Source organism: Juglans microcarpa x Juglans regia, chromosome 1S (genome assembly GCF_004785595.1).
Source record: "Juglans microcarpa x Juglans regia isolate MS1-56 chromosome 1S, Jm3101_v1.0, whole genome shotgun sequence".
Taxonomy (NCBI): domain Eukaryota; kingdom Viridiplantae; phylum Streptophyta; class Magnoliopsida; order Fagales; family Juglandaceae; genus Juglans; species Juglans microcarpa x Juglans regia.
Window position 1 is genome coordinate 26,954,696 of NC_054595.1, and position 14,911 is coordinate 26,969,606.

Consider the following 14,911-nt stretch of genomic DNA (forward strand, 5'->3'; position numbering starts at 1 on the left):
GTAAGCTCATAAAATGATGTGGCTTGATGTGGTACGTCAGATTGTAAAATTACTTTTATGATAAAGTGGATTTAACAGATCATTAGTTTGTGAATTAATTTTTACGTAATCTCTATGTGTCTGTAATACTTCTCTGGTTAGAATTCCATCTTAATGTTTTATCTTCAATATGGACAACCCTAATAAACAAATTGGGTCTTCTCCTCTTAAAGAATGTTAGTTTTTTGATGCGGCTCGATACCTTTGATCAATTGTGTTGTGCAATTTTTAGTAAAAGTTCTTTCATTGTGATGGCTTATTTTCTCCTTCCCATCTGCCTTGGCTTGTGGCTCTCAATAATTTGCTTTGATTGAAAGATGGCTGTATATGGCTGCTTCTCCATGGACAGATGCAGTTGGTGATTTCTAGCCATTACTACGCTTTATTCTGCGTCTTAATCGATGATGTTATTGCTAGGTGCCATGTTCCCCATGTCTTTGTAATGACCCCAAAATATAAATACTAAGGTGTTTGGATATAGCGATAATTTTAGGTGATTTGAATTGATTTGTCAAAAATAATGTTTTGTGAATTCTATTGAGATATATTTGAATGTAAATAGGTTGAAATGTGCGAAATAAATTGAGATAAATTTAAATTTTTTATAAAAAATTAAAAAAATAATAAGGCTCATCTATTAATTTGAAATATGAGTTGAGAATTGAGATCACTCGATCACATGGATTCTGAGAATTAGGATATATTTTTCATTATAAAAAGAAAAAACTCATATTGAGAACTTCCATGTTAATTTACCCTGATTGGTGCTAAGGAAGGATGCCGATTACGGGAGTTTCAGAGCACGGATTGTGTGCCCTAAAAGGGTGTGAAAATAAAAAAAATAAAAAAAAGGGGGATAACAAGAGACATTATCTGACATGATTGAAGAGTGAAAAGACGTAGGAGATGACTCCACTTGTGATGGAGGTGCAGGAACCTTAATATTCCTTGCAATTAATCATTTACTACTTTTTTTTTTTTTTTTGTTTTTACAAATATTTATAAATAAATTAACGGATATAAAATATAAGTTTGGTTAAGTGAGAATCCTCTATAATCTTTTTAAAATTAACATATATTATAATATAAAAGTAGATAAAAATAAAGAGAGTGATCGGAATAAAAAAATTAACTCACACCTAATTTTCATAAAAGGAGATCGCTTGGTGATGATTTTAAATAATCTGATAAATAGATTATTAAACTGTAGTTAGAAGTCACAGTACAAATAGGTGTGTTGCAATGTGTTGGTCTGGACTGACTGAAAGGAACTGTCACTTCCACTTTCACTCGATCTTTAGTTAGGAAAAGCGGGAACATGGTGTAGCAACAAAAAATTGAAACGAATTGCCGGTGAGGAGCCACCACTGGCTATGGCGGCACGTGCAGTACACGAGCCACATCTAGAGAGGGTTGAAAGGACAAAACAGGAAGATTTGACGTCGCTAATCCTGATGGTGCCGCGTGTGGCGGCAAGAAGTTTCTGTAGGCATGGCAGCGCGTGAAACTCATGCACGACATAGATTGCACGTGAGGTTTACGCGCCACTCGAATGGACAAATTTCTTCTGTCGCCTTGAAGATCGGCTCCTCGAATGGACAAGAACGAGAGAGAATGATTTTTTTTGGACCTCTCGATCAATGTTCTATGGTTATGCTATAGTAGATAATTTACTACTTAGGTGAGGTAGATCATTGATTCTTTATATAGACTTTTTTTTCTTATTTCCTAATAAGCTATAAATATGTTAAAGAGGGTGTCAAATTTAAGCCAAGCTGGAAGAAACAATAACTCGATTGACTACCCAATGCTTGAGTTTTAAGTAGGACTTACACCGTTGGTTTAACAGGAGGGGATACTTTATATTATTATTATTATTATGTATCTATTTATCTTGTATTTGAATTAGGTGTGGGTGGTGGGCTACTACATTCGGCTTGTTTGGGCTGGCCAAGGGCACCCACTGCCCAAGGTCGGTGTGCGGGTGGAGCCCCACACGATTTTGGGAGGGCGTCCAAACAGGCCTAAAATTTTCACATTCGTCCAATCTTTATATATATTATAAAAGAAAAATATTTTTTAATAAAATGACGTCGTTTTATCACATATTCTATTATTAAAACTGGCCTCCCCTAGCCCTCTCATGATCTCTCTCCCTATCTCTTTTCCTCATATCTTCTGTTACGTCTTTGTTGTCTCTCTCTATCTCTAGTTATTGTCCTAAGTATCTCTATATGAAAGCTCTCTTTCAAGGCAAGATGACATCATTGTAGGCAGTGAGCGGATGACCTTGGGGCCAATTTGCCTCTCACATCTGAATAGGGGGGCACCTGGCCTTGGGGGCGGAGTCGGGACCTGGGAGCCCAACTCCTCCTGCCCATGCAGAGGCAGGGCCACCGCCCACCTTATGGAAGTGTCGGGTAGCACTCTTAATTTGAATGTCCTTAATTCTTCCCCACTTGTAAAAAAACATTAATTTAAAGTTGTTGAAGAATTAGAATGTGCAAAACATTGGGGAAAGGTAACTGCCTTTCGTGAAGAACAACGGGTATATTTTTTTCCAAATCTTGATATGTCTTTTGTAATCTTTTATTCAAATAAACTTTATAAATAAATAGAAATACACAATTTAAAGCTGTACAACGTTTGGAACTCGTTTAGAGCACTTGGAATGAGTTAGTCATAGATAAAATATAGCCAAAACTTGAGTAGCCAGCCAAAAACACACCCCATAACAAACTCAACAAAACTACAATAAATTTAGCTTGCAACTTTTTGGCTGAGCAAATATAGCTAGTGAAACTGGCTAGCCAAGCATTTTTTGTTTTTTTCATTATTTTATTTTTCCAGCTATTTCATTTTTCCTGCTACTTCTTTCCGCTTCTCTCATTTCGCATGGTTTGAGCCATTTAAGTCGTTGCAGGTGAAAAGAAAAATTGTTGAGAGATTCCATTATTTATTTTTATTTTGAAAAAAATAAGTTTATAAATTATTGGTAAATATTCAACTGGGCAGCAGTCATGTTTTTTAAATTTGGGATTGTTTAAATTTATTAACTAGGCTAATCCTTGGTATTTGTATATATAAAATTATAAATTGATTTCAAAAAAAAAAAAAAAATTATAAATTAATATTTAAATAAAATAATAATAGATTTAAAAAATTTATTATTTAATATTGTTAAAAAGTAGCAACCTAAATTAAAAAAAGTGAATGTTTAATTAAAATATGGTTAGACCACTGCTAATGTTCTGCTACTTTCAAATCAAATCATTAGTTTCGCCCACTAGAGTTCAAAGAACTACCTACAGACAGGAGAATCTGTCCAAAGGCACTGTCATGCAGTTTAGTACCAAAATAGGGTCAACAAAGATAAAGTTGCAGTCATTTCGTAGCTTTTCCTCCCAAAGAATAAAAGCGTAGACTCGTACAGGCATTTGCTGCGTGCCTTCGAGGTTCCTCAAGAACATGTAGATTCTCTTCGAGGTTCCTTTGAAAAGAATGAAGAAAAATATAAATCCACGATTTTTGCTCCTTCCTTCCCTTTGAGAATTTTTTTTTTCCTCGACCCAAAAGCTAAGGCGAAGATGGAGGAAGAGCACGTCTGCGTCTGCTTTTGTTTCTGCTTCTTCCCCTGCGGATTGTGGAGCTAGAAGGAGACAATGAAGAGGAGGAAGAAGAGTTAGAAGATATGACTCTGTTTGAGTCGCTTGTGACTTTCTTTTTCTTCTTCTTCTCTTCTTCGTCTTCTTCTTCTTCTTCGCATGGCTTGTCTTCGATTCTATGATGCCTTATTTTAGTTGAATTTAGAGTTGCTGGAATAACACATTTGCAAAGAAATCCTATAAAAAGAAGTAATCCTCGTTAATTTTGGAACCCAAAACAAAATCAACTCAAAGCAAGTGTGCTTAAAAGCAGCTTATTTATGAAGAAATATAAGAGTCTATCTCGAATGCTACTCTTCATTATAATTTAAGCAGCTCTTCATGCATGTCAACCACTTGAATCAAAAACCCGAAATTGAAGCAAAGGTGAACCTCTCCATTGCATCTACTGCAACAAAGTGAAAAACCCAAAACATTGACTGAAGTTAAAGAAACAAAAACAAAAACCCAAACAGGGTCTTACCGATTCTAGCAAGCCGATTGACCCAACTTGGGATTGGATTTCCAGTGAGCCTAACACAAGCATCATTGCAAAAATGGTTGCAGTTTTTGGTAATCAAATTATATGCATTCCCTCGATACTCACCTGCCAGCTCCTCCATGACTGCTCTCACCTCCGCCTGCTCCATACCCGTTTTTCCGATCAAGATTGTCTTCCTATATGTAAATCCTTCGCATTTTTTTGGTTCTCCTTCAAAAATTCCAGTTGATGGATACTCATGAGCTCCAAATGCATACTCAATACCATGGACTGAAATATACCCAATAAAAAGCCTTAATAGAACGACATAATATACAAGCGGTTCATCCAGCAAAAACCCAGAAAAGAGAATTGAGGAAATATACAAAAGTTTGAAAATAAAGAAGAAGATTCTCTGTTTATGTTTGATTGCTTGATAGATTTATAGAAAGCAGAGCAAAAAAGAAATAACTTTATTTATCACGGCGTTGAAGGTTAAGAAAGTTTTAGTACTCACATCAGACATCTCATATGTTTATTCGTCCTGTTGAGAATACATTTTTCCGTCTTTCCATGGCTACCACAACACAAAACATCCAAAACTCAATTCTGTAACACCTATTTTCCTTGCAATTTCTCATCAGCCAAACAAGACACAATAAACTATCCTCTATACTCCAAGCTGTAAATCCGAACGGTAACAGCTAATCAACTAAAATGATCAAAACCAGACTGAAAAGACAAGAGATAAAGATCAGATAAGCAATCTGGACTTGGGAAGCTAACCGAAGCGTAGATCTAACTAACAATGCACACCGCCAACTTCATCATCAGAGTTCAAATCTATGAAAAACAACCTCAAAGAGGACCAAAACAACAGAAGCAGAAAAAGAAGGAAGAAAAACAGTACCGTCACTGACCTTGTACACCAGAATGGTACGCTCCAAGGCCAAACCAATAGGCATACCCATTGATGGGCGTCAGATCGTACACATTGAGGTAAACCGGCACCGTTCCCGCTTCGTTTTCCCTCGAAACTTTTGTACACAACATGGTTTTCAGGATCTTAGTGCATGAACATTCATTTTAAACGCACCCCCCACGTTTATTTCTCAGTTATAAAAACCAATACAAAATCCTGAAAAGGAGAAAAATATTATATTTTTTTCTTCTTTTTAAGGGAATCAAAACTTTCTGCGAGGCGTTCCCCCGGCGGTGAATTTATTTTTGGGATATGGTTGATATATAAATCTGGGTTTGTAGATAAATGGCCCTGATGTTGGGGATTGTTTAACACTCTGAGCTGGGTCGGAGCCTACTTAAAAAGGAGATCGAGATTCTGTGAGAAAGTAACGTTTAGAGCATCTCCAACAGGCTATACAAACAGAGACTTACAATTCAGTGAATTCACTATCACGAGTCTTTTTCAGATGACGGTTTATAATAATATTTTTCTTTGAAGAAAGTATAGAGAGAGAGAGAGAGAAAATACGTCTATAATATCAGTTGTCAATGTTTTCAAGGGTAAGATATCAGCAATTAATTGAGAGGCTAGGATGTCATAATTAGGACTGATAATTTTTTGTATGCAATTCGTTAATTTGATATTGACTTGACACAAAATTCTAACGAGTAGTCTAAACTCGTTTTGCAATTTGTTCACCCTTTAACATCCAACCGTTGAGATGAAAAGCAGACTGGATATGCTTGAGGAGGGAGGCCAAGCTGTAAAGGGAATTGTGGTTGAAAACTAGGAAACAAGGGGTCAAAAATGCGGTAAAAAAACTAGAAAGAAGGATATTACGACGACCACCGACACCAACAATACATCAGAACGTTGATAAACAAGAGTTTGTGGGACTGAGACCAGGTTTGGGCTAAGTGGATCAGCAATCAGTTCCTGCTGCTTCCCTGCAAATTGCAATATCAGATTCGCAACACCCAAAAATAAGGGAGGGGCTTCTCGAGATGCTTTAAAAGTTGGACATGAATAAAAGGGTTCGGTTTGCTTGTTTAGATAGTGACATGAGATAATATGATTTTAGATAAATTAAATAAAATATTTTTAAAATATAATTTTTTAATATTATTATTATTTTAAAATTTAAAAAAGATAAATTATTTATTATATTTTATATATAAATTTTAAAAAATTATAATAATAAAATAAGGTGAGTTAATTTCTGCATCTAAACGACGCTTCTCAAGACAAAGCAAGTTGGGCTGAATCAGAGTTGAAACTCGTTGGCAGTTGAACCTCCTCAGTCCTCTCCTTACTTGTTTGGGTGATTTCAAACAAATAACCCAAGATGTTTGCAAGCAATCGGCATTGGTATCGAGGCTTGAGCCCATTGCGTGGCATCCGACTTAATGTCAAATGGGCTGTATTATGCTTTGACATTTTATCCACCAAACCGAAGTTAGTTATTGACCTCAACTTTGACCTTACTTATACAAAACTGTTAATTTATTGAGAACAAGAAAAAGTTCATATAAATAAATAACGAGAAATTTTATATGCATTATACAGTACATTTTTATGTTATTTTATTTTAATATTTTAATATATTTATTTAAAAAATAAAAAATTATATATTAATTAAATGATAATAGGCTTTATTGTAACATTTATAATAAATAAATAATACGTACGAGGGTGCATAAAATTTTACGGTTCTTCGCTTCTTCTGTACAGCAAAACCCCCAATATCATCTGCTTAAACCCTAACCTGTGAACTTTCTCTCTCCCCCCCTTGCATTTCACTTCACTTTGCCACAACAACAATAAGAAGTCTTTCAATGGCACGTCTAATCCGACCCTTATTTAGAAAAACTCTTTCTTCTTCTTCTTCTTCTTCTTCTTCCGGGGCCCTTCTAATCTGCCGTCTTCAGCCACTACCACAAGAACCCCTTCTCAAAACTATTGGAAACTCTCTATTTCAAACCCAACATAGAACTTACATCACCGAAATGCGCAAATCGGCCTTCGAAGGAAACATTCTCAGACTCCTCCGCAACGAGATCCAATACGAGCTCGAACGCTCCCCTCCCACCCAGGTTCTTTTTTTTTTTTTTTTTTTTCCTGATTTTTGTGAGTCTTTTGGTTTAGAAAGCAAATGGATCCCCATAAAAAGTACAAGAATTTTTTTGTTGCGGCGAATATGTGAAGGAAGTAAATGTTTATTTTTTTAAAAAAAAATGAAGTATTAATTTTTGGTGTCTGAGACCTAGAGGGCTTGATTGGTTCTCTGGGATAAAATTTCGAATTGATTTTAACTGAATATTTCTTCTATTCATGTTTAGTAAATGAAAATCCTTTAATTTTTTCCTGAATTGTTGCTTACTAGAATTTTAAACCGCATAACCGTAACAGTATCTTTTTTATTTAATGTTCACCTAATTACTTTTCAGCAATCTAATAGAGCTTTATTTATTATTTTCTTTTTATATAAGTAAGAGGTAAATTTTATTGATAAAATAGGCATAGCCCGTGTACAATTGAAGTATATAAAAGAACACCTAAATACATTCTAGCAACGATAGATTAAAGACAAGAAATCGTGAGTATTGTTTCCATTAAGCACAATGGTTGAAAACCAAAACAATTCGTGTGTACAAAAAAATTTTGAAGCTCCACCAATGTGCGTTTTCTATCTTCAAAGCATCGCTCATTCCTTTCCTACCAAATACACCACATAATGTACAACGGGATCATCTTCCACACTGCCGCCACTTGAGGACAACCTTGAATCTCCTTTCCGATCAAATAGAGCTTAAGGCTGCATTCGATTGCAAGACTCAGCTAAGCTCAGTCTAATTTTAAGCTGAGTCTAATATCCAAACACCCAACTCTTACGTGGGACCTATAATTTTTTTCAACTTAACACATCTTTATACGTGTGACCCATAATTTTTTTTCAACTTCCTATAAAAAGTACTAAACTCATCTTAACATTCAAACACACTTTAAACTCAGTTTAGATGAGTTTCATATAACTCCTTTTACTATTCAACTCATTGCTATTCATAAAGAACTTAGCTCAGCTCAACATCCAAACGTAGCCTAAGAGTCGATACTTGTTCTTTGGAACCTTTTTATGAAGCCTATGCTTTGGTTGGTTGATGAGAGTTTACTTGAATTAGAACTTTTTGATTGACGGGACTGGCACTAATAAAATCTCTTGCCTATATGAGCCTAGATACAATATTATTCCCATAATTCTATGAGTTATGTTTTCTGAAAGCGAAAAGGGATGAGCACGGTCATGATTTTGTGCTATTTTTCAGTTTCCTAGGTGTTTTTACTAGCAAAACAGGTAGTTAAAGAATTTTTCATATCTACCGATCAGAAAAAAGGTAAAGAATTTTTCATATGTATTTTCTTCTTGGTTTCTCGAGATTTTTTTCCTGAATAGTTTCACTCGATTAAACAGAGTCATTGGTTTAATACTTAAATATGTTCTCATGCTACAGCCTGTTACAAAATTTGATTCATTCACAGTTGATTCCCGGCCTGGAGAGCAGTGGATTAGATTGAAAAGAAAAATTGGAGATGAAGACATTAAAGTGGAAGTCACCATGTTCGATGGAGCCATTCCTACTGCGAAATCAGGTGGTGGCACTGGGGATGAAGTCCAACTTCACATTACCTTGATTGTCAATATCAGTAAATGCAAAGATGTTGATGTCTTGGAGATCACGTGCTCAGCTTGGCCAGATAGTATAGAGATTAACAGGCTTTTTATACGCCGTGGTGATAAGATGCCAGCTCAGCCTTATGTGGGGCCTGAATTCAAGTATGTTGAGTTTTTTCTTGTTTGTTTTCTTTTGATATTAAGGAACTGAAGTCAGTGTGGTATTTTGAATTACAGGAGCCAGTAGAACAATGCGTCCTTTTAATTGAATAGAACATAGTGTGAGTACTAGGAATATAAATTTCAATTGTATGCAGACCAGAGCATTGCCATATAGCACCGAATCAGATATTATTTTACTTTGTTTTCACATCACCCTAAGGTTGTGTTATAGAATTTTGGTCTGATTATGTGGTTTTTTTGTGCTTGGTTGTTTACAACTTTACAGGGAATTGGATGATGAGTTGCAAGATTCGCTTTACAAATTTTTGGAGGCAAGGGGTATAAATGATGAACTTGCTGTTTTCGTACATCAATACATGAAGAACAAAGATAAAACTGAGTTTATTAGATGGATGGAAACTGTGAAATCGTTCATTGAAAAGCAAGTGAAGTGATTTGTGATTGGTTTTGCAATGCTGTGGATGAGATTGCTCCTTGGGTCATATGTGCATTTCTCCCATGGAAATTTCAATGTAATATGTTGCTTATGGCAGCCACTAATGAGGGACCTGCTACGGTGCTAGCATAAACAATTTTGTCGAGATGTCTGCTAAGCTTCATGCACGAGTCAGTAACAATTTCGTCACCATGGAAGAAATTACTTGATTCTTTTGCGATGCCTTTATGTTTATGACTACTAAAAACTCTTTGAAGTGATGGGTTAAAGATTAACTTGAGTTCCCTTGTACTTGGGAGCATTGCCTTTCTAATAAATCTTGTTGGATTTTAAATACTCTGTTTTGATTTCAAAATGAGACCCCTCAGCTAGACAGCTGCTCGCTGCAAACTGACAGCCAACCTTTGTAGTTAGTTTCGCTCATGAGGAAAGGCCTTAAATGTATGTGAACTCATGCATGCTAGAATCACTTTGATGTTTGTTTTGTGATGAAATTAGTCATCCTCTTTATTCTGAGCATGTTGGCTGGTCTGCATCAGGTTCTGCTGCCTCTCGTCCGACTATTATTTTTAAGGCCCACAATATTAATCGACCATGTTGCCTGTATTAAGGCCCACAATATTAATCGACTATGGTTTTTGTTTTACAATATTATCGTACTGTATTAAAACATTTAAAAAGTCTGTCCAAGCAGTATGAATTTAGCCTGTTCCAAATTCAAACGCAACAATTAAGGCTCCGTTTGGATTGAGAAGTGATCTCATCTCATCTAATTATTATAATTTTCTGAAATTTTTACATAAAATATAATAAACAATTCAATTTTTTTAAATCTTAAAATAATAATAATATTAAAAAATAATATTTTATTTAATTTTCATCTCATCTCAACTCACTGTTCAAACGGCACCTAAATTAAGATTGCCGACAAAAAAACAAAAGTATTTTTCTTTAAATATCATAAGATTGTAACTGAGAAGAGCACTAATTTTTTCCACCTAATTCCAGCAAAAACGAAAGCTCCACATCTTCCTAGTGTCTCTTTCCGACTGGTGTTTTGAGTTGTTTCTTAATTCAAAGGCAAAAAGGAGGGGCGCACGATTTTTCAATGCAAAATAAGGTAAGGACTAAGGCAGTATAACACAAAAAAAATTGACAGCCCAACTGGTTCACAGCAAAGTGGCAAAAGCACCAGAACTTCCATTTTTCATTGACAAAGACTTGTATGACTTTTTTCTGTCATCCTCTCACAGCCCCATCTTAGTGTTTGATTACCATGATAATTAACTGTCACATAACCAGATTTCCGTTACTTTAACATCTTAAATCTAGGAGATTTTGTTGCATTATGATTAGCATGATGTTATGGTGTACAAATCAAAATTATTAAGTGGGCTCCATCTATTTATCTTCTTGGTAAGAAAAAGACAATCAAGATTTACACTTAAATTTTAATGCAATGTAATATACTATTAATTTGATGTGATGGCATAGCTGAGAGTACTCATCAATTATGTCCTTTATTTTTCACATATATATGGTCTATTGATTCAACTGCAAGTGGGTCCAGGAAGTTGTCACTCCAAAGAAATCACAACCGTTCGATTATTATAAATTGGGTGGGCCATGTTAAGTAGTAACAACAACAAATGATCATCATGAGCCTCCAAACATGTGCATATTTTCTTGGACCATGCCCCCACGTAACTATAATTAGATGGATGAACCTTGAATGAAATGAAGGATATAGTCACGTACAGAACTACGTCTGGTTGTCACTTGCCACCCCTCAAAGTTCAAATTTGAATAATCCCATGTAATTATTATTAGTTAATTGTCCAAGTTAGATTAGTTTTTGAAATGGCATGGGTAAGGATGTTCATTCATTCATTCATTCATGGATTAATGAGTCGTATAGTTCAACGGATGGATAGAACTTTTACTGTATCACTGTGAAATAAAATGTCGTTCAGCGGCCAAAAGCACCAAGAAATAATGCCAAAAATACTGTTTGATGTCTCCATCTTTCTTAAAAATCTCAGTTGATATCTTGGTCAAGAAATTGCGTCCAAAATTAAAGCATGTTAATTAGCCGCTTTTACTCGTGGAGTGTCAGATTTCTCTGCAAAGCGTCGCAATTAAGGAAAAGAGAGAACGGATTGTAACTTCAAAGATTATTGTTCATCACAAATTAAGCAACTTCAAAGTTCAAAGTTTCAAGTTCGAAGTCCAGTCAAACCCAAATCGAAGGGTAATTCCAAGTCATGAAATTGCAACGCGCGCGGAAGTAGTTAACAAATCTCTTGTTTCGTGGCCACAATGCGTTGATCGTAAACATAAATGGCAAAATGACTTCTAAAATCGATGAAGAAAAAAGAGAGACAGTTAAATTTGGAAAAAACCGGAAGGAAAAAAAAAACAAGATATAGATACAGAGAACTGGTTAGAGCTTAAGGGACAAGTCGAGCTTCTGCAACTCATCTTGTTTAGACCTCCACTGGCTGTTAAGTGAAGAAAGACCAACACTATCCCACCAAAACCCTCCAATTCCCTCAGTCGCCGGAGAGAACTTCCGACTGCTATCTAGTCTTGCAGTCCCACCAGTCTCAGCCGACGACGGCGCCAGTACTGCTACTCCCTTGTGAAAACTCTCCGCTGCAAGCCGCCCAATGGCTGGCTGTTGATGATCAAAAGGCTGTCTTGACCACCCCTTTTGGCCATAGAGATCATAAGGGGATCTTACAGTTGATGATTGGTAGGATGGCTTATGAATCATGGAGTGCACCTGGATCCCAAGAGACCTATTGAAAGAGCCATGCAAAGGTAAAGACGCCATGATAGGGTATCGGTTTCCAAAGGCTGCACCTATTTTCTGACTTCTTTTTGCTAGTGTCCGCTCTCGTTTATGAGCATTTTGGTGCCCTCCCAGTGCCTGTGAGCTATAGAATTTTCTATGGCAATAGTTGCATGAGAAAACCCGGGGCTCGTTTTCATAATTACCCTGATGATGATGATCAGGATCAGCGGCCGAAGAGTTTCTCGATGAGTTTACATCGACGGAATCGACGAGATCATTGAGTTCTGGCTTCGACGACCCATGATTGAAATCCTTGCTGCTGAAGAGGCTTAGATCCAATATAAGATCAGGATTCGAGTCTAGTGGCAGGTTTTGTTGATCTTCTTGTTCATGCTGGATTCCCTCGTGTGGGATTTCGGGTGAGTGATCATGTTTTGGGCATGATTGAGCCTCTGAAACAGAGATGATGGTTGAAGTTTCAGAGGAACGTGATTCTGTTAATGTACTTGGAAGGTCCATATGGAGAAAATGGTGCGTGAAAATTTTCCTCTTGGGTGATGAAATTTTGAGTTTAGAAGCAAAGAAGGATGAAGTATTTATTGGTGTAGTGATGTATGTTCTGTACAGTGGAAGGACGTACGGAAGACGTTTCACTGCTTCACAGTTGCAATGTCTTAATAATATAACCTAGGAATCGCTATTGCTTTGAGGAAATAAATAACTATTATTATTGGAAATGACACGAGTCTTCGATGTGAGCTGATACCATTCAGGTTTTAATTCTAATTCCGTTGTCTTCTTCCCACTCGTCTCCTTACTCTTCTTGTCTTTTGGGGTCTACCCTCTTTTGGATATAGTAAAGACTGAAAATCCAACGCACCATAAATCTGTCTTTTTTCTGGATTCCAGAAATTATGTAGGCCTTGTGTAGAATGGACGTGTCTTAGAAAAAGGCCATGTGATTTTGTAAATTGGTTTCAACAGGGTTGGGATGATTTGCAATATCTTCAAAGAAACGATTCTGTCCTTGTCCTCAATAATGGCTTATCGATCATTTATATAAATAGAACGAACACACACACACATATATATATATGACGTCTTAATTGTACCTGATATTATTTTTTGCAGTTCTAATTTCTAGTTTGGGTGTCAAGGTATTTTCAGAATATCTCACTACTATTTATTATTTTATTATTATTTTTTACTTACTTTTTATTACTATTCAATTTTTTTATTATTTTTTTTATTATTATTTACAGAATACCTCACTATCCAAACACAATATATATAGTGTCTGCCTGCACATTTTAGTGAGAAAAAAAGCATTAATACAGCTGGCAATGTTGGTTCATGATCACCTCCACATTATTGTAAGTCCGTGTTGGGAACTTTGTATGTGTAAATTAGAGGAATTCGATTACCATGACGATAGCAACATCAATATTATGAAATTATGATGGCTAAGACATCAGACTGATGATGATGATGACGATGATGATGATGATTGAAGTACTGTAAGAATATATATCATCTGGTGGGGATTATTTGAAGTGGGGTTGGTTTGTGTCCGTCCATGCAGCTTGATCTTCACTATCAGAGGGATGTAAAATAAGTACGCATCTTTCATCCTTTATTTATTGAATTTTTTTTGCTCCAATTATATATATATATATATGTTAATGATTTGATCATGAAAAAAATATTGTTCCTTTACTTTATACCGCACCTTTTTTTTAACCCCACTATGGATTTTGAATTTGAATCAAATAATTTACTGTACGTAGGAAAAAAAAGTCAATATCTACTCGTGATCTAATTTATAATATGTTAGACTGTTAAGAATATAATACAAATAATTAAGATTATATATATATATATATATATAGTCAATATCCAATCATCAATATATATAACACGAGCCGGAAAAAACAAAAGTTTAGCTTTCCTCCACACCCTTAATTTTAAACCTATCAGGTTGCCTTAGGAAGGAATTCTTTGACATTTGATGGATAAGTGAGAACCATATTTGTCGATCCCACAAGCCTCTTTTGTTTGTATTTTTGTAGTGTCATTTTTCTTCGCAAGAAAGGAAAATGACTAGGAAAAAGAATATAAGTTATGTCGGCATACTTCAGAAATTCTTAGGGCAGAAGGGATGTAGCAAATATATTGCATTAAAAAAATAAAAAAAAATAAAAAAAATAAAAAAAAGGAAGAAGAAGAAGACGACAACATTCGAAAGCACTTTTTTTTTTCTTCTGATTGGAATGTGCGAGCTCCCCAAAGTTGACGCGCTGCATTACTTTAAAGATGAGAATAATCTTTAAATCATTTTTTTTTTTTTTTTTTTTGTTTTTAAATGTAATTTGGATCATGGAGACATAGATCATTGAGATCTTCAATTCTTTAGTACCCAAATTCCATAGTTAGATCAAAACTTTGTGGGTGATATGAGTTGGCATAGAGCAGAGAATTGATCTCTCTCTCTCTCTCTCTCTCTCGGCTGTGAGCTAATAGTCTGTAACTATTATGGCAAACACATATTGACACATGTTGATAAGAAGGCACGAGGACTAGTACTAGATGAACAAGCTGATGTATGAAGCCGCGGAATTACTCTTATATGAACGACCTAAAATCAAGTTCCCAAAGTAAGGCTTCATTTGGTTACTAAATCCATCTCAACTCATCATT

At 35.5% G+C, this 14,911-nt stretch overlaps 3 protein-coding genes across 5 annotated transcripts; 1 reads left to right on the top strand and 2 right to left on the bottom strand.

Moving 5' to 3' along the window:
- Window positions 1–3,408: 3,408 nt before the first annotated feature.
- LOC121244460 (deSI-like protein At4g17486) lies at window positions 3,409–5,978 on the bottom strand. 3 transcript variants are annotated; one of them, XM_041142546.1, is made up of 3 exons: window positions 5,085–5,978; window positions 4,168–4,395; window positions 3,409–3,881 (listed from the first exon to the last, which is right to left on the bottom strand). In XM_041142546.1, the coding sequence occupies exons 1-3, from the start codon at window positions 5,215–5,217 to the stop codon at window positions 3,616–3,618; spliced, it is 627 nt and encodes a 208-aa protein (XP_040998480.1). In that variant the 5' UTR covers window positions 5,218–5,978; the 3' UTR covers window positions 3,409–3,615. The 3 variants fall into 3 exon arrangements, with proteins under 3 accessions (XP_040998480.1, XP_040998473.1, XP_040998487.1); XM_041142539.1 differs by having other exon boundaries at window positions 4,168–4,455; window positions 5,085–5,965; XM_041142553.1 differs by having other exon boundaries at window positions 4,168–4,455; window positions 5,075–5,210.
- An 854-nt stretch (window positions 5,979–6,832) lies between these two features.
- On the top strand, window positions 6,833–9,635 carry LOC121244449 (uncharacterized protein At2g39795, mitochondrial-like). The gene is made up of 3 exons (XM_041142528.1): window positions 6,833–7,221; window positions 8,638–8,960; window positions 9,247–9,635. The coding sequence occupies exons 1-3, from the start codon at window positions 6,964–6,966 to the stop codon at window positions 9,413–9,415; spliced, it is 750 nt and encodes a 249-aa protein (XP_040998462.1). The 5' UTR covers window positions 6,833–6,963; the 3' UTR covers window positions 9,416–9,635.
- Window positions 9,636–11,732: 2,097 nt separating this feature from the next.
- On the bottom strand, window positions 11,733–12,763 carry LOC121244440 (zinc finger protein 1-like). Its single transcript, XM_041142517.1, has one exon. It carries the CDS (start codon window positions 12,731–12,733, stop codon window positions 11,861–11,863), a length of 873 nt encoding a protein of 290 aa, XP_040998451.1. The 5' UTR covers window positions 12,734–12,763; the 3' UTR covers window positions 11,733–11,860.
- Window positions 12,764–14,911: the final 2,148 nt, after the last annotated feature.